Below are 18,672 nucleotides of genomic sequence, written 5' to 3' on the forward strand. Positions count from 1 at the left end.
CACACAAGGATGCAGTGCAGAGGATTGTGTTGCATTGTGGAGCCAAAACAACAGGTCAGAAAACAGGGCAGAAAAAGAAAAGCATGTGTTAACCAGAGCTAAAAGTATTTTGTGATCCATATACCTTTTAAAAACACTTTCATAGTCGTTTTAAAAGGAGTTATAGAACATCCGGTGAGAAAGTGAACAGTTCGCCATCAGTACAGCATCTCTTAATGCAGAATTATGTTTGCTTTGGTGAGGAAAGGCCATGCTTACTAGGTTCACTGTGTTCAGCAGCCACAAGGATTTATACATCTCCATTCAGATCTGTGATGTAATCTTGGTGTAACATTTACTGCAAGATTGTATTCTGCATATGTAATGTACGTCTATTCACAGTACTACATATATAAATATATATATTATATATACAATTAGATTACATTATACTACCTATGGATATCTGTTTCTTGCTTGCTTTTTGAAATGAATATGATATTGCATGTTATGATCAGTTGTATTGGTTAGCATTTATATGAATATGAATGTATGTACCATGCATAGGTTAAGTATTTTTTTGTTTTTGTTTTTTTATAACAACAATAATAAAGCAGCTATTTAAATTTTATTCATTGTCTTTTTTTTATATCGGAATCACACAATATTCACAAAAGTGCAGATACTATAAACTTTTTTCTGTTGATTTTCTGTTGTTTGGGATTGATGCTTAATTGGAAAATGCACCTTGAAGACTTAAGCCACACTAAAATGTGTGCATTTCTGTAAGAGCCTGTAATCAATGAATGTTAAACTTTTTTTTATACATATTCTTTCGATCAATAATCTTAGCTCTAAAATTAAAATAAAACATTTTAGGCAAAAGAAACATGAACAGCAAAACAACCCCTGCACCCTTAAATCTGTCCCTGTGTTGACTTTTTAATTTTCAGAGAATATTTAAGATATATATTTAAGAAATATATTTAATACATCTGTAGTGCTTGCTTTCCATAATGTCCAACCTTAAGAATCAATTTCTGGCAAGATGTTCTTGTTCTTTTGACTGCTCCCTGGTCACCACAGAGGACTACATATTTCTGGTCCACATATTTGATCTGGCACAGGTTTTTGCACCAGATGTTCTTCTTGGTGCAACCGTATTATTTTATCTGGGCTTAGGGACCATCACTAAGTTTACTCTTCAGTAATTTCTGACATATTAAACATATATTAAAAATACCTGAACATTTAGATTCTTAATAAAATCATACATGATTCATTAAAGACTTTGACACTAGTGAAAGAAACTATTTACTCGCCTCACAAAATGGAAAGACAGGGAAACGTTTACAATTAAACTCACTGTACATACTATTTGAATCTATGTAACTTTTTATTATACAGTACACATCGATTGTCCTCTAAGTTGCTAAGGAACTTTAACACCTGCACAACTGAAAGCATCCAGACAGATTGAATCAGAACCACGCAGAATAGATGACTCTCCAGAGTCAGAGTTTTCCGGCCACACTGAGCTCACACTGACCTGCAGTATCTTACGCAATGGATCTTATGCAAACGACTTTTTTTGCACAGTAAATGTTAGATATATTGCACTATTTCCACTGCCACAGCTCTGTATTTACACACACCCACAACATTATATACATATTCAGATCCTTTACTCAGTATTTAGTTGAAGTACTTTTGTTTTTTGTTTTTTTTTTGTAAATCATGCCAAATCCGGTAAGGTTGGATGGGGACAGCCATTTTCAGGTCTCTCCAGAGGGGCAACTCTAGGACATTCACAAGCCACTCTTGTTTTATCTTGTCTTTGTGCCTAGGGTCATTGTCATGTTGGAAAATGAACCTTTGGTCCAGTTTGACAGCCTGAGCCCCGTAGAACAGGATTTTATTGAAGATTTCGATATATTTTTCGCTCCATTCAGCTGGAGGCCACTTGTACTATTGGGAATCTTCAGTGCAGCAGATTTTTTTTGTAGCCTTCCCCAGAATGTTTACCCAATTTCCCCATGGGGATTAAAGTATTCTGATTCTGTCTCTGTCTCAATAAATTGACCACAGGTGAACTCTAATCAAGGTGTAGAAACATCTCATCAACAATCAAGAGAAATGGAAGGTACCTGAGCTAGAAATTGTTGTTGCAAAGAGTCTCATTACTTTTGTAAATGTGATATTTCAGTTGGGGGCACGGTGGCTTAGTGGTTAGCACGTTCGCCTCACACTTCCAGGGTTGGGGTTCGATTCCCGCCTCCACCTTGTGTGTGTGGAGTTTGCATGTTCTCCCTGTGCCTCGGGGGTTTCCTCCGGGTACTCCGGTTTCCTCCCCCGGTCCAAAGACATGCATGGTAGGTTGATTGGCATCTCTGGAAAATTGTCCGTAGTGTGTGACTGCATGAGTGTGTGCGTGCCCTGCGATGGGTTGGCACTCCGTCCAGGGTGTATCCTGCCTTGATGCCCAATGATGCCTAACCCTAGGCACAGGCTCCCCATGACCCGAGGTAGTTCGGATAAGCAGTAGATGAATGAATGATATTTCAGTTTTCTTTTAAGTACATTCAAAATTTTAATACATTTAAAATTCTTTTTTCACTTTGACATTATGGTGCACTGGATGTAGATTAATAAACAAAAATAATTGATCATATTTTTAGAGTATAATGCTGCAACATAAATTATGTATTATTTGTGTATATATTATATATACTGTCCATGGTTATGGACTGACAAATAAAATCTGAATGTTGAATAAATGCACAGAAATACTTTAATGATGCTTGATTAGTAGTGGAGTCCTGTTCCACTACAGGATAGTACCTGTATTTTACTTAAAGCACAATATCGTCATATTGAATGTCATATCACTAAGAATTTCTTTGCTTGCTCTGTTACACCTCTGTGTGAGGGTTTAACAACTAATTATCGAGTCCCGCTGTCTGCTGTTAGTTCAAAACACACTGATACATAGTCACATAAGTGAACTGATGGTCACTTCTTAAAGTTTACATCACTTTGTTCCTCAGATAAATGTACCACAGCAGCTAAAAACCAAAGCCAGGCACCTTGGTCAGTGGCCAAAGCACTAATAAGACCTGCATGACAAAAATAGCTACAGCACGTTCTCCAGGAAAGTCTAGATCAAAACAGCCATTACTGGAAGATGCATTTCTGCTCAAAGGTCAGGTGTCAGGCGTATCTCAGGTGTCATCGGGCATCAAGGCAGGATACCCCCTGGACGGAAGTTAGAATTATCTATTATCGAAATTAAAAGATTCAAAGACGCCTTCAATATGAATGTAAGGAATTATTTCTCTATCGTCTGCCACCTGGACAGGAGTCAAAACTGTAAGGAATTATTTCCCTCTCATCTGACACTTGGACAGGATTTCTGAGCCCCTCTTCCTCTGCTCGGTTTCTAGTTCTCCGGCGAGTACTCGGGGTAGTCTCAATGAAACACGCCAGACAGTCTTTCAAAGAGAAGTCCCAAACTTTATTATGTCAAACCTGAATATATAGAGGAAGGACATAATGTGTGTGTAGAGCTTAATGCTAGTATCAGCAGAAGATACCTTGACCGTTATCATGAAGCAGTAAACCTCCCAGAGCAGTATCATGTTTTCCATAACTTCTTTCATACAAAGATGTGCTAGGGAGAGGGGGAAAGGAGGTTATGCTAAGGTCAAGGCATCTGTGTGTTTGTGTGTATGAGAGAGAGAGTATGTGTGTGTATGTGATTGTGTGTAAGAAAAGAACATTGTGCTTTGTACAGAAAGTCTGCTACATTATCAGAAAAGATGAAGTATTTCATACAATTATTCTCACAATGAAGCATCATTTAGTTCAATCTAAACTACGTCAACACTTTAGAGTCAATGTCAGTGGCATTTGTTTTGGTTTTAAACTGTCAGATTTAATCTTGTATATTTACAACATTCTTAAAATACCTAAATATAAATAATCTAGATCTTTAATTATGCATACGATCTTTAGTGGTACACTGAAGAAAAAAAATAAGCCACTCTTCGGTAGTAACATTACGGTAATCAGATACCTGAGATATCTATTTTTTTTTAAATAATGCTGGTTGAGACATTGGCTTGAAACACCCACAGAAGCAGCTCTGTATAGAGAATGCTGAAAAGGTTCATGTAGGCATCAGAACTGGGACTTGGAGCAATGGAAGAAGGCCTGCTCTGATAAATCATATTTTCTGTTACATCATGTTACTTATCTGTGGACAAGATGGAATCAGGATGCACTATGTGAGTGTGTCATGCTCAGGGCAATGTTCTGCTGGGAAACATTGGGTCCTGACCTTCATGTTAAATTATCCAAACTACTGCTAACTTTGTTACAGATCATTTACACCCCAGCAGCATTCCATCACGCATCTGCTACACTGCAAATGTGTTCAGGAACGGTTTATTTTATGCATTTGCTATGGATAATGGACATGCTGGAACATGACATCACGGTGTTTTCTCGGCTTCAGATCTCGATCTGATCAAGCATTCGTGAAGTGTGCTAAACAAACAAGTCTGATCCATGGAGGTTCCACCACACATCTTGCATCACTTGCTGCTAAAGTCTTGGTTACAGATACCACAAGCACACCTTCAGAAGCCTTCCTCAAATTTACTGATGAGGTCCACGCTTCAATAGCTCAAAGCAGTCATACACGTCCCTCTGTTAGTTTTGAAGATTACTGTAGCTAGGTGAACAAGTAAATATCATAAACTATAATAAAATATCACAGAGAAAATTGTTAAAGCCATCACAAACATTATAAACTGTTTTTTTGTTTTACAATGTATAATTTTCTATGTTTATTACCCATATTACATGTTTCCTGGGAAAAGGTGTTGCCGTAAGAAAAATAAAATCGTACCTAATTAAAGGAATTAAGAGTGCTCTTTGAATCTTTTTTTTTTTTAATGAAAATCTACTTTTATGATCATACAACCATAAATATTGGCAACTTATCCACCTACAGAACTACCGGCTCTGTTTGAGAGCCTCAAGCCTTTAGGAAGTGACAAGTTACTATGATTGCGTTAGGTTTTTCGTGCGTAGGTGTTATCTCTTGAAGGTGTAGGTGTCTTTTAAGATCAAGATAAATTATTTTATTATCCTTCACTGATAACTTGATAAGCATTTACATTTACACCATTTGGCAGAATGTATGATGAAATGGCAAGCTCAGCCAAATACAGTGTATACATACTGACATGTTCCTGTTAAATAAAAAAAGAAAAAAAAAAGAAAAAGACAAAAACTGTGTCAGTGAACAGAAACAGAGAATTTCATAAAATTGCATATAATTGTGTAAAAAAAAAAAAAAAGACCAATTTGGTTGCACCAATTAAAGCCCATATCATTATACAGACTCGGATGAAAGATTTAGAAATAGTTAGAACGTCTTCCGTATTATTCTGGTGCTCTACCAGCTGGAACATGTAACTATGAGTCATGTGTTGCATCATTTTGTCCCCAGACACATTAAAATATTTCACTTTCTCAACACAGTAAAATTCATGATGTGCTTAAAAAATCCCTTAGGTAATCATGGCGTCATTTTACGCTGGTTCTTCGTCACGGCTTCATGATGCATCGGTATTGTCGTAAACCAGTCGGATCTGTACATGCTCCTTCAGGGCATCGTTCTCTCGGTACACGTAAAGCGGAGAGTTTGGTGTTTCTGCTGTGCTTGTGATCTCACTCTCACCTTCACCCTCGGATAAGAGTTCACGAACCGAGGACACACAGGGGTCGTGCTCCTGCAGTACTGCTGGGTAACAGGAAGATGTTTTCTCGATGCGCACGGATCGGCGTACTGGAGTGATGAAGCGGATTTCGTGGCCATTAACATACCCTGGCTTCTGCCTCTGCTGGCTTCTTTTCCCACTAAACAAAAAAGAAAACATTTCATCACCTGTTATTTTCTGGTTATGTATACATGTTATACGCAAACATACAATTCCTTCTGAAAGTACTGAAACCAAGATATTTGTGTTCGAGACCAAATGATCGATATGAGACGACAGATCAGAATTTCAGCATTTATTTGCTGATATTTACATCTAGATGTGCATAATATTTTTTTCCTCCAACTCAACCATTGAACATGTGATTAAACATATTAGAACACTGGATTAACATGTGCTTCTTATTGCACACAGCTCTGAATGTCTAATCTTGGTTTGAACCCAAGGTTTTATCAAAGACTGCTCTTCTTGTTATAAACCAACATGAAGATCAGAGAGCTGTCTAAGGAAGAAAAGAAGGGAAGAAAAAAAATCTATCAAACCCAGAACACTTCACATTTTAGCATGTAAAATTATTCAATTCTGAAAGGTGCCGATTAATTCGGCTGTTTTTTTTAAATTACTATTAAGAAATTGGTAAGAATTAAATATTGTAATTGTATTTGTAAAATAAAACACTCCAGGCATGCTGTAATAATAAAACATTAACCCAAGCATTTTATTCCTTATTTATATAACAGGTTGTGGCTGAAACTGAACCAGAGCACAACAGCATCTCGTTTATCATCTTATCATCGTCTTATCTCCCGCATGTTTAAAAAAAAAAAAAGTTACTCCAATGTACACAAGAAAGAATGATGATATACCCAGGAGTGGCTGTGATCTTGTATTTTATTACAGATGAGTCTCTTTTCTCTCCACGGATCAGTGCGCCGACAGGTTTAGGGGTGCACGAGCTGAAACTGTGTTCTCCATCTTCATCACTGCCTACATCATTCTCTCTAGTTGAGGATGAACCTAAAAAAAAAGGTTGACAAGATGATTAACTTCTCTATATAGGGATATTTATTAAAAAAAAAAGAAAAGAAAAGAAAAATCACCTAGTTTAACACACTTGAATTTTACTTTATGGTATTTTATCTTGTATAATTTTTTATTTATTTTTGTTTTTAGAAAAAAATAAATAAAAAATCTAGAAAATTCCACTACTATTTTTTTTTTTTATTACCTTCTGCTTCTTTCTTCTTTAGGATCTCAAACACCACAGAGCGCAGTTCATCGACAGGCTGTAAAATAAAATAAACAATTAATATTATTTTTACGTTATTACATATTACATAGATATTATTACATTATTATTACACAAGTCACTTTTGTTCGGATCTGATGAGCAAAAAATGTAAAGTTATTGAATCAAATCCGGACCCTTAAAAAGAAACTCAATTTTGTATGATGCAAAATCACTGATCCAATATTCCTAGTGACTGAAATAAATACGTGAACTGATGATGCATTAATTCTTTTCTCACCCAGGAACAGATAAAAGTACCAGAGCTTCAAATGTGGGGAAGATTACCACTGACTACCAAAGTTCATATGTTTATGTTTAATTATTATAGTTTTATGTCAAAATGACTGGTTATTTGAATAAAATAAATTAAATCCAAAACCAATAAGAACTCATAAATTACCAGTCAGCTCTAGAATTTGCATCCTCTGTAAAAACAGGTAAGAAATTAGAAATCAAACATTACAGCAAAATAAATAAATAAATAAATAAATAAATAAATTAAAGGATTTTAATGAAAGAAAATGTGTTGGTTTTTGGTAGTTTCTGCAACCTGGCTTTTATGCTTATCTTAGATGTGGGTGAAAATAAATAGAATTAAACAATCTGTTGTAACAAAGTGAAGAAAGTTCAGTTGTAAACATTCCTTTGGTTTCCTGGGTGTCAACACCGGAAGGTAGATGAAAGTCCACGATAATAGGAGAAAGGAGTGTGTGTGTGTGGGAGGAACAATGTATGGCAATTATGTGCGTGTGTACTACCTAATAAAAAGCATGTGGGAAGTAAAAGACAACGCTTACCTCTCTGACTAAACGAACAGCCTCCTCAAATGTTGGCAGCACATCAAGATTGCCCTCATGCTCCATTAAGCGCACCTGACAAATCCAGTATTTAGCGAATTTCTGTGCCATAGGCACCCGTGACAGGACATCTCGCACCTGGTCTACAGGACACCCCTGTCGACGAGCAAATGAAACACTTGTGAATATTAATCTGTTTAATTAATTAGTGAGGAATAAAGTAAGACTGAAACGAGTGGTTAAGAAAATCTGATTGATAAAAACATTCCACAATCAATCCACCATCAATTAATCAGAATGTATTGTGAAGCCCCTGATGCTTCACAAGATGATGTCTCCTGATGTCACTTCGCTTAAACTAAACATTTCATGGAAAAGACAGAGCATGTTTAACAAAACCAGTGTTGGCATGCAAGAAATACGTCAATGTTGCAACCCTGTGGAATGTAGGAATGTTGTGCTTCTCTGGCCAGTAGTGTTAATTTCGTCAGACGAGACTAAATATGTTCGTCAACAACCTTTTTTTTTCGTGACTAAGACGAGACGATGACAAGACTGCACCACTGTCCAAAAACTCTGACTAAGACTAAATTAACATGCATTATTGTTGACGAAAAAAGACGAGACGAAAATGTTTTGTATAAAATAAAAACTAAGATAAAATCTCTCTTCATTTTCGTCTACAACTGTCTCTGCTTTTTCATCAGCTGTTACGCCTTTAAAATATTCACAACGAGTTCGTAGCTTCGCTGTTGCTCAAGTTACAGGTCCGCGAAGCGGATCCCGCTTATTATATTGCTACCTACCAAATAAATCAATAATTTGACTCAAAATGATGATTTAAAAAGGAGTTTATTCATTTAAAAACAATTGTATTGTTTCCACTAAAGAAAATAGTGCGCTCCGTCTCTACGGTTAGAATCCTGTGTGTCCATGGCAACGCTCTGTTTTTCATGGCAACGGTGTGTTATAGTTCGCAGCGGTCTGCTATCAAGAAATAAAATAGTGTGTGTGTAGAAAGAATTCGTCCACACGCCGCTCAAAATAAATAAATAAATAAACAAATAAAACTCCTGAGCGCAAGTCCACCCCTGGTCTAGGCTTTTTGTGTTAAATTATATTTCCTGTCGCTGCGCAGCCTCTTTTATTGTACATGACAGCTTATGTCCCGATGACCGGTCTTTGCATTACGATTAAAAGCAGTATCAATAAATTAAAAAATGTGATGTGCAGTCAAGTTCGAGTGTATGCACTGTTTAAACGAGTGTTCTCAACTTCTCACTGATACTTTTGTGATTCGTGGAGTTTTGACAAGTTTTATAGCCTTGATATTGTTTCTTATTCAAAAGTGGTGACAGAAAAAACTCAGCACCCTCAACCTGAAACCTCTTCCCACCCCTCTGTCACAATCACATCATAATCAAAATTAATAATTAGGCTTAAACGCAAATGTATATGTAAGGGAATCAAGTTTAACAATTACATGTAATATTGCTCCAAATATCATCAATAATGGTGTGTGCAATACATACATATATACACATATATATATATATACACACACATTATATTATATTATATATATATATATATATATATATATATATATATATATATATATATATATATATATAGATTTCTACACACACACACACACACACTATATATATATATATATATATATATATATATATATATATATATATATATATATATATATATATATATATAAATAAAATATACACACCTACAGTTTTGATCTTAGACTTTTCATTAAGTTATTTATTTCCACTATAACACTTGTGTTCCTGATATTATTGCATTTAATGAGGCCCCGTTATATTTATTCTTACAATAGATTCCAGATGTGGTCAAGCTACAATTCTTTGACTAAAACTAGACTAAAATTAAAAGACTTTTAGTCGACTAAAACTTGACTAAAATACCTCGAGTTTTCTTTTGACTAAAACTAGACTAACAAAAAAGATATGTGAATGACTAAATATGACTAAAACTAACAAGGACATTTGGCACAAGACTAAGACTAAATTAAAAATAGGTGACGAAATTAACACTACTGGCCAGATACAAGTTGAGTCACCGAAATCTCAATAAAGCTAGAGCAAATATGAGTACAAGTACAATACAAACACAAGAGCCTTACTCAAATATGGGCAGTGTATTATTGTTAAATCCCAAAAACGATTGTGTTCAGACCATCCTTAAAAATATATTTGCCGAACCCGTATGACGTTGAACGGTGACCGCGAACATTTTGGTTACTGCAGCCGCAGCCATCATTACCAAGCGCGAACCGTTGACTCCACCAGTGAATGAGTATGAGACGAAGCGAACGCACAGGCCATAGTGTGACATCCGTTAACCAATAGTGTAAACATAGATGACGTCACAGGTTTTTATTTAAAAGAAAGAACGTCGCCTATGTTTGTATGTAGGCCTAGGCAATTCATATATTTACAATACTTAATTAATATATTACAATTAATATTATTTTATTGCTTTTGTATTAGTTGTTTGATGAGTAAAAAAATTTACAGTCGGTCGGACTTAAAGCAAAAAATAAAAAAATTGAGTCGTTCCTAAACTGACAGGGTCGGTCAGGTTACGGCAAACAAGAATATTTTTAAGGATGGTCTCAGTGATGTAACCTCTGATCTGTCAGACTGTTTTGATCTGTTCACTGATAGCAGCTTTAATTTATGTTGAATCTCGATTAGGTTTTAAGAAGCATTCCATAAGCCTGAGTTGAAAATGATGGACAATATGAAACCCTGTCCTATTAAAGTTCTACTTTCTGTACAGTATTTGATAAGAGTCACAAATCACAGTTTTATATGAAGAAGAAATAACTCATTCATGTTTCTACACAAATAGCTCATTGACAGAGATGTTTTTAAATGATGTTTGTAACGCTCATTGTTTTCTTGGAAACATGATAAGACATGAAAATATGAGTGGTGTAAAGGAACTTAGACGGTACCCACCATTAAATTTAATCATTTTATATAAGGTTAATAACAGTGTGCTGTTCCTTAATAAGTAAAAACATCAATAGTGCTGAAAGACCTGCAGTATAAAGACCGTCATGTCAAGATTTACCTTCCTATGATGGCAGCATGTTCCACCATGTTTCATTACTCACTCAAAAAAATAGTAAAGTGCATGTTACACAAGAAGCTACTCATTCATCATCGCAAACATGAGATGGAGTTAGCACACGGACAGATTATTTACCAGTAGTAGAACCGTGATCATGTTACCTGCTGAAGAAGTTTGATGCAGTCGTTCAGAGACTGGTCAACAGCACAGACAAAGCCATGGACCTCGTCCTCTTGTTCTATTGTACTCCAGTATCCCTGAGGAGGCAGAGTGGTCATCTTCCTCTTCGCTGGCTGTACAGGCATCGGCGGACGTTTATATGTGATGCCTTTTGCCTCTCGCCACTCTTGAAGTTTACGCCTGTAGTTTGGAAATATATACGTTAGTTACTTCCACGTTATGTTAATCTGTTTCCATCTAACTATCCTCGACATCCTCTACTCTCGCACCATTTACCATCACATCTATAAATCTCCTCTTTGTCCTTTCTCTAGACCTCTTACCTGCAGCTCCATCTCCAACATCCTTCTACCAATATAACCATCTCCCTCCTCTGTACATGTCCAATCAATCTCAATCTAGTCTCTCTGACCTTGTCCCCAAAACAGCCAACCTGAGCCGTCCCTCGGATGTGCTCCTTCCTAATCCTGTCCATCCTCGTCACTCCTAAAGAGAACCTCAACATCCTCATCTCTGCTACCTCCATCTCTGCCTCATGTCTTTTCCTCACTGCTACAGTCTCTAACCCATACAGCAGAGCTGCTCTCACTACTGTCTTGTACACCTTTAATTTGATTCTTGCTGAAACTTGTCACACAACACTCCTGACACTTAATAACACAGATATATTACATTCAGTGCAAATAAATAAATAACATGAAAATCTGACTTTGGACCAGGACTGGGCAATATGTAATATAATACTGATATAGTGATAAATAATTCAGTGCTTTTCACAAAGGCTTTAAAAAATAACTTATAAAAAAAATAAAATAAAAATATATTTTTATAAGAAAATATATTTAATATAAGAGTATAAAAAAATAAAATAATGTCTAATGTTTTACTGTAGAAGGAAAATAAGTAAGGGACTGGAATAAAGACTTGTCTACACATCACTTGGGGAGACGTCGTTCTAATATTTCCCCCAAAATAATCCCGGGAAAACAAAATCTACACACACTGCAAGCTTAAGCAGGTGATCAGTTCAATACAAAATCAGCTCATGTTACTAAGCCCTGTGTGTTAATATTCACCTAGACAAACTTTGTTCCAACAGGATTTGAATTCCAATCTTTTCTTTCAAGTTAATCTGCTTTTACATTATTCATTTATTGGCTCAGAGAAACATAGGAGTGGCTCCATTTCCTGTGTTCAATACAAGGAAGAAAAGTCCCTTAATACCATTTAAAGGATATTGGTGAAATTTCATCAGCTGCATTCATTCGGGAGCTAAGGTTTATTTACTTGCGCCTATCCACAATCCCTTTCTTTGTTATTAGCTTGCATGCAACTACGTCGTTAAAGTATCACTCATTGTGATAAGCAATTTATCGTTTCTGTATTTCCTCTGTTCTGCAGAAGACAAATAAAGGCGTCTTTCTAGCCATCACTGCTATCACTGCTTTTGTTTTGTGAAAAGAAAAAAAAAAAACGCATTACTGCGACTCACAGTCTCTCTTCTTGAGCAGTGGTTGGTTTATTTCTACCGTCCAGGGGGACAGTCCTGACACCATTTGTTCCAGGATTGAACGTTGACTTGGGCGTCTTCGGCTGCACCTTTGACACACTTGTCCGGCTGGACGACTTGTTTGGGCGTGGAAGAGTCTGTGACACTGGGGCTTGAGCGGTGGGCTTGGAGGAGAGTTTAAATGTGGTACGCCGTTGTTGTGGAGCTGTTTTTTTAACACCAGCCACAGTCTCGCTGGTTGATTTTGGAGCGTTTTCAGTTTTAAAAGTCGACAAGAGAGAGGATCCTTGCCTGGCTGTGACTACAACACTTCTTTCTGTGTGAGAAAGCCCGGGTTTATTTCCTGCCTTCTTTAATAATCGTGTCTCTCGGACAATGGTTTGTGTCTTGCCTAATCTGTCTGGTTTTTCCACTGGACAGCTGGTCAGTGTTTCCTTCAGATCAGTGTGTGTTTTACTGTAATTGCTAGTTTCCTTAGCTGGCTTTAGCGTCACTGTGGCCTGTTTACTAATTGAAGATTTTGTGTTTGGAACAGTGTTGCGTCGATGCTCTTTCACTGTGGGACAACTGACCTGAGGTTTCTGCACTACCTTTTCAGGGCCAGTGACCAAACTCCTTTTCTGCAGGTCTGTCTTGACGACACTTGTACGCGTGTTCACCATAGACGTGTGAAGAGCTTTTGTTTGGCTCGGCACGGACACTTGACCCTTCTTAACAGTCTTGTCTTGCTTGTGGGCTGTGACATTTGTGTGTGGAGCTGGTTTTGTTTGCTGCTCTCTGACAGAAGGATTTCTGACTGCACAAGCTGCTTCTCTGCACTGTGTTGACAACTGCTGAGAAGCTGTTTGAGAAACAGTGGGTTTGAACGGGAGGCGTGGAAGAACGGCAGAAGGAGCTCGAGGAAGTGCTCTTAAATTTTTATTATTTTCAGCCAGAACATTCCATTTTGGTTTGTTGTTTTTGGCAACTGGAGCACTGAGAGCTGCGTTTTCTTTTCCTTTTATGAACTAGGAGCATAAAAAGGGGAACAAAATAACATTAAAATAATAATCAGTTTATGTAAAAACTTCTTAAAGGTTTCAACTCTAGAAAATCGTCTGAAAATAAACATATTCCACAGCTTCACACACACATACACACACACACACACACACACACACAAGAATCAGAATCTGTAATCACATTTCGCATAACTGCAATATTTTCAATGACAAATGGCAATAAAGTCAATTTTCTGAAACATTTTGCTTCACTTTGCTTCATCATTCAAAAATTTAGCAACAATGATTCATAAGTATTATGAGTGAACATCCTCAAATTTCTGTCTAACCAGAGTCATGAATAAATGTTTGTGTAAAAAAAAAAAAAAAAAAGAACCAATTCAAAACTATGGAGATTATCAGGGAAGTGGTGGCTCAAGTGGTTAAGGCTTTGTTTGGAGGAACAGAGTTCAAACCCCAGCACTGCAAAGATACCACTGTTGGGCCCTTGAGCATGGCCCTTAACCCTCCCTGCTCCAGCGATGCTGTATCGTGTGGACACTGTGCTGCTGTGACACCAACCTCCAAATTACGGATATGTGAAGAAAGATTTTCACTGTGCTTTGATGTATATGTGACAAAATACATCTATTCTATTCTACAATAAACCTAACAACGCAAATACTTGTAAGGGAGCAACCTAACTAACTTGTTTAAGGTTCCATGTGTTTTTTTACTGGAGAGAAACAAGCAATTACAATTACAAGCTCTATATAAACAGATTCACTCATAAATCAGTTCTATTCAACAGTTGGTATTCAACAGGTTGTAGCTACAGTCAATGAAATGATGGTGGAGATTTCGTCAGCTGATAGGCTGAACATTTAAACCAGCTGAAGCTTTGTATGTAACGTACAAAGGCAGGAATTTTCCAGATTTGACATGGAATCACCTTTAAAATTTACTGGATTCTGAATCACTTTATCATGATTTTTCAGGGAATCTACATCATCTACACTCGATTTAAACGCTCATTGCAAGGACACAAGTCGCAATGCAACAATCTGATAAATAAGATTATTACTGATAAATAAATTACTGATAAATAAGAACTAGTGTGTAAAAAAAAAACTGATTACCAAACTGCAGTGTAACTAATTTAATGGACAAGCGATTAGATTTACCAGCAACACTGATACTTTTAAAAGTTTAATTTAAACCTGCCAATTAAATGGTGTTGCAGGTATCATCAATTAGCTAATCACATAAAAACCTTACAAACCAAAATCATATGATACTGAGTAGATAATGAATCATATGATACTGAGTAGATAATGAATCATATGATACTGAGTAGATAATGAATAATATGATACTGAGAAGATACTGAATCATATGATACTGAATCATACGAGTACAAACGTTTGAGGATGACCGGGTCCTGCTATCTGCTGGAAAAATGTAGAAATCGATGCGCGTCATTATTAACAGAGATGGCCTCTTTTTCTGTTATGTTACAAGTACTGTAAATATTAGGCTGTACTGATGCGCATCTGACAGCGTTTGCTTTAAACGTGCATCTCGTCAGGACGTATTCAGGACTGTGTGAAAAAGTTTACAGTACAGACAATCTGATGAAGTAAAAGGTCTGTTACTGAGTAGCCAAATTCAGCACATATAGATCACTTGGAAGTGGAAACAATGATAAAATGTTTTGGCATCCTGTTTTTTTCTAGGATGTGTGAGAAGCCTGTTCCTCTATGACCGTGATGTATAAACTTACAGTATGAGATTTCTGCGCTGCTCCTGGAGTCTTTGTCTGAACAGCACTGGACTTTAGATAAGGCCTTAAAAGAAAAAGAAAAGAATAAATCAAGAAAAGAAATTCAGTGGTTTGTCAATGTACTTTGCAAACTTTCACAAATTGAGGATTAAAATCAAATAAACAGAACGACTTACTTTGGATTAGGTGGCTTTAACCTGCCTTTTGCCGCCAGGTATTCTGCAAGTTTTTGCTTGCGTATCTCTGTGAATTGACAAAACGGTTGATATTCGGGAATTTTTCATATCAGGATTACTCATCAAGTGCGTTGCTGATGACAAGTGAGTAAATAACGATGATAAATGATGAAATGATGATGAAAGATTACAGCATATTTTCGTCCATCATTTTAATTGATGACTAATAAGAGTTATAGATTTGGCTGGGTGAAACTGTACAACTTTAGGACATCGTCCTGATGTGTTTCATAGTTGGTTTACAGTAAAAAAGTTAATCATAGCTGACTCTTAACATTTGTGTCACTCCCAAATACAAATATGAGAAGTTTGGAGGCCGGTCATTTGCCATCAAGTTACCAAAGCTGTGGAACACACTTCGAGCACACTTACGATCCATCACTGTGCTGAGTGTTTTTAAATCGCAGTTGAAAACTCATTTATTCATACAAGCTTTTAACACGTAGACAATATTTCAACTGCTATTTTATGTTCATTGTGTTCTTGTTGATTTTATTTTTTATTGTTGTTTTACTGGAAAGCACCTTGTGCTCCTTTTGGCTGTTATAAGGTGCTCTATAAATAAAATTTGATTGATTGATTGATTGATTGATAGATACTGCATGAAACAACGATAATTTTCTCGTCATTCATTGTCTTTTCTTAACCTGTAGGAAAAAATGATCATATGAACAGCACAAAAATAAAGTTAAAACTGCAAATTGACCAGCTTTAAAGGCAGGGTCTCCGTTGTTTGAAAGCCAATGTTGACATTTGAAATCACCAAAACAAACACGCCCCTAACCCAAATGGGTCCCACCCCTGTATTGATAGCTCCGCCCACACATACATACGTAACCCAGGCAACTAATGGAAAGAAATGTGTCTATCATAGCTGAAGGGAAGAACAATACGATTGCAGATAAACAAACAAGCAAAAATGACACACAAGCATAATCATGTAAAGGACGGCATATATTAGTTCTGTGTAACAAAGCAAAACCAACGTTACTCACCTATCGAGAAGGAAAAAAGCAACCTCGGCATCTTAAGTAAAGTTGAGTCAATAACTCCTGAGCTAAATGCTGTTACTAGCAAAACGTGGTTGTAGCTGCCTCTCTACATTACTACGATAGAACAGAGGTGTTATTTGTGTAGTAACAGCGTTTAGCTCAGGAGTTACTGACTCGGGAAACTCCAATCTGTGAATATGTGCCAACTTCCTGCTCCTTCAGTTCTCTCCAGTGCTGGAAAGCTGATCCTATATTAACACGGGTCCTACTTCTTGCCTTATCATAAGCCTTTCTTCGCTTTCTTTCTTTGTTTTTATCCTCCATGTCAATGTTAAAACCGCTTTCTGCTAATGTCACACATGCGCACTGAACACTCTCTCCAATCTCACCGTGCACAAGACACGCCCCTTTCTGCTCATTGGCTACACGTTAGTCTTGTATTTGTTTTGTTTGTCGTTCCGACTCATTTTCTGAAGCATTTCTCAAACAACGGAGACCCTACCTTTAATGCAGCACACTACAGAAGAAGAAAAAACAATTAAAAAAAGTAAAAAAAATAAATAATAATAATTAAATTAAAATAAAAAAATACTTCCCCAGTCCATTGCTGATATTCTTAAAAGTTTTTTATTTTTTAATACTTATTTATGATGTCAGAATAACGGTTATGTGTTCTTCACTGTGAAGACAAAAGAATTACCTTTACAATTCTGTTTGTTGGACAATCGTTTCTTTAGTGTTTAATTTAAGTCAACACCACAAGCAGGCTCCCGATCTGTCATGCTCTGTGGTACAAGCACCGGTATAATCTCTAAACCTGTCAATCTATTCTATTCAATAATAGAAATCCATGTGCATCATTATTATTAGAGATTTTTCTTTTATGAAACCAGTACCTTAAATATTATCCTGTACTGATGTGCACCTGCTAGCGTCTCATTTTCATTTAAAATAAATAAATTATTAAATAAATAAATAACAATAATTAAAAAACGAAGGATTTGCTTTTCCAAATCCAATTACCATTCTTTTGGTACAGGATCTGATATCTGTGCCATCACTAACGATCATAACCAATATATTCATGCCAATTTCTTTCAGATTTTTTCCTTTATTTCTCTAATCAAACATCTAGATGATGACTTACACTCAAGAAACGTAACGTGTTCAATCTTATTCCTGTGTAAAAGGATATAATGAAGCACAATGTCACAAAATAGTGATCATTTTATGTTCATTGGTGAAAATGTTGTGTTATAAAAGCTTGTGGAGGATTTTTTTAAGCCTTAAAGGGTTCCTGGATGCAAAATGCTTGAAAAGTCCTGTATTATTCAACATAAAATACACTAATTAGGACACAAAAGCAAGCTGTAAACAAAGTAAACAGTGTTTATGTTGTTTTAATACATTACACACAGCTGGATTATGTTTTAATGCAGATATAATTCAGTAAAACAGCTGTTTTCTAGCTCCTTCTTCCGTCTACTATTTAACGTTAGTTAGTTAGTTTGTTAGTTAGTTAGCTGACCAGTTGACCAGTAATGGACCAGTATGTACTGTATACTGGGATGTCACGAGGCGGTCAAAACAAGCTAAAACAACCATAAAGTTTGTTACAAACAATTAATTCTGTATAAAATGTTTAAAATCGACCTGTTCGCGAAAGTTTTTCCGCGTCGTCATCCGTCAGTTCCATTTTATTTGATTAAATTCGTTAATTTTTGTATCTATCTATTGTTGACCAGCAGCTAATCTGCTGCACTCCAACCACCAAAACACCGACGGTTGAATCTTGCGGGGTTAACGCCCACTTCAACCCTATTGGCCAGTTCAAATATTTGAACGGTCGAGTATTTTTTAACCCACCTGTTTAGCGACCAAACCGCGACTACAAAACCGGCCCTCTAATTGGACGGTGCAGAATGCTGCGCGTGAGAATGAATCTACTAACCAATCACAGCGCAGTAAGCGCGACGCTCCTAGCCAATCCTAGAGAAGGAGAAGGAATTATCCAG

At 36.5% G+C, this 18,672-nt stretch overlaps 1 protein-coding gene across 1 annotated transcript; it reads right to left on the reverse strand.

Annotated features, from left to right (window-relative positions):
- Positions 1 to 3,471: 3,471 nt before the first annotated feature.
- Positions 3,472 to 18,462, reverse strand: ckap2l (cytoskeleton associated protein 2-like). The gene is made up of 9 exons (XM_060883805.1): positions 18,311 to 18,462; positions 15,606 to 15,672; positions 15,430 to 15,493; positions 12,649 to 13,673; positions 11,138 to 11,336; positions 7,857 to 8,012; positions 6,997 to 7,054; positions 6,635 to 6,785; positions 3,472 to 5,907 (listed from the first exon to the last, which is right to left on the reverse strand). The coding sequence occupies exons 1-9, from the start codon at positions 18,351 to 18,353 to the stop codon at positions 5,604 to 5,606; spliced, it is 2,067 nt and encodes a 688-aa protein (XP_060739788.1). The 5' UTR covers positions 18,354 to 18,462; the 3' UTR covers positions 3,472 to 5,603.
- Positions 18,463 to 18,672: the final 210 nt, after the last annotated feature.

The sequence above is a fragment of the Tachysurus vachellii genome, chromosome 12 (genome assembly GCF_030014155.1).
Source record: "Tachysurus vachellii isolate PV-2020 chromosome 12, HZAU_Pvac_v1, whole genome shotgun sequence".
In the NCBI taxonomy this organism is placed as follows: domain Eukaryota; kingdom Metazoa; phylum Chordata; class Actinopteri; order Siluriformes; family Bagridae; genus Tachysurus; species Tachysurus vachellii.

Bases quoted from the DNA above. Each gene is read 5' to 3' on its own strand.
- ckap2l (XM_060883805.1), bottom strand. From the start codon at position 18,353: ATGGAACTGACGGATGACGACGCGGAAAAACTTTCGCGAACAG. The intron at 6,786-6,996 runs GTAATAAAAAAA...CTTTTTTTTTAG, and splicing joins AAAGAAGAAAGAAGCAGAAG to GTTCATCCTCAACTAGAGAG. The intron at 5,908-6,634 runs GTATATCATCAT...TTTTTTGTTTAG, and splicing joins AAGATCACAGCCACTCCTGG to TGGGAAAAGAAGCCAGCAGA.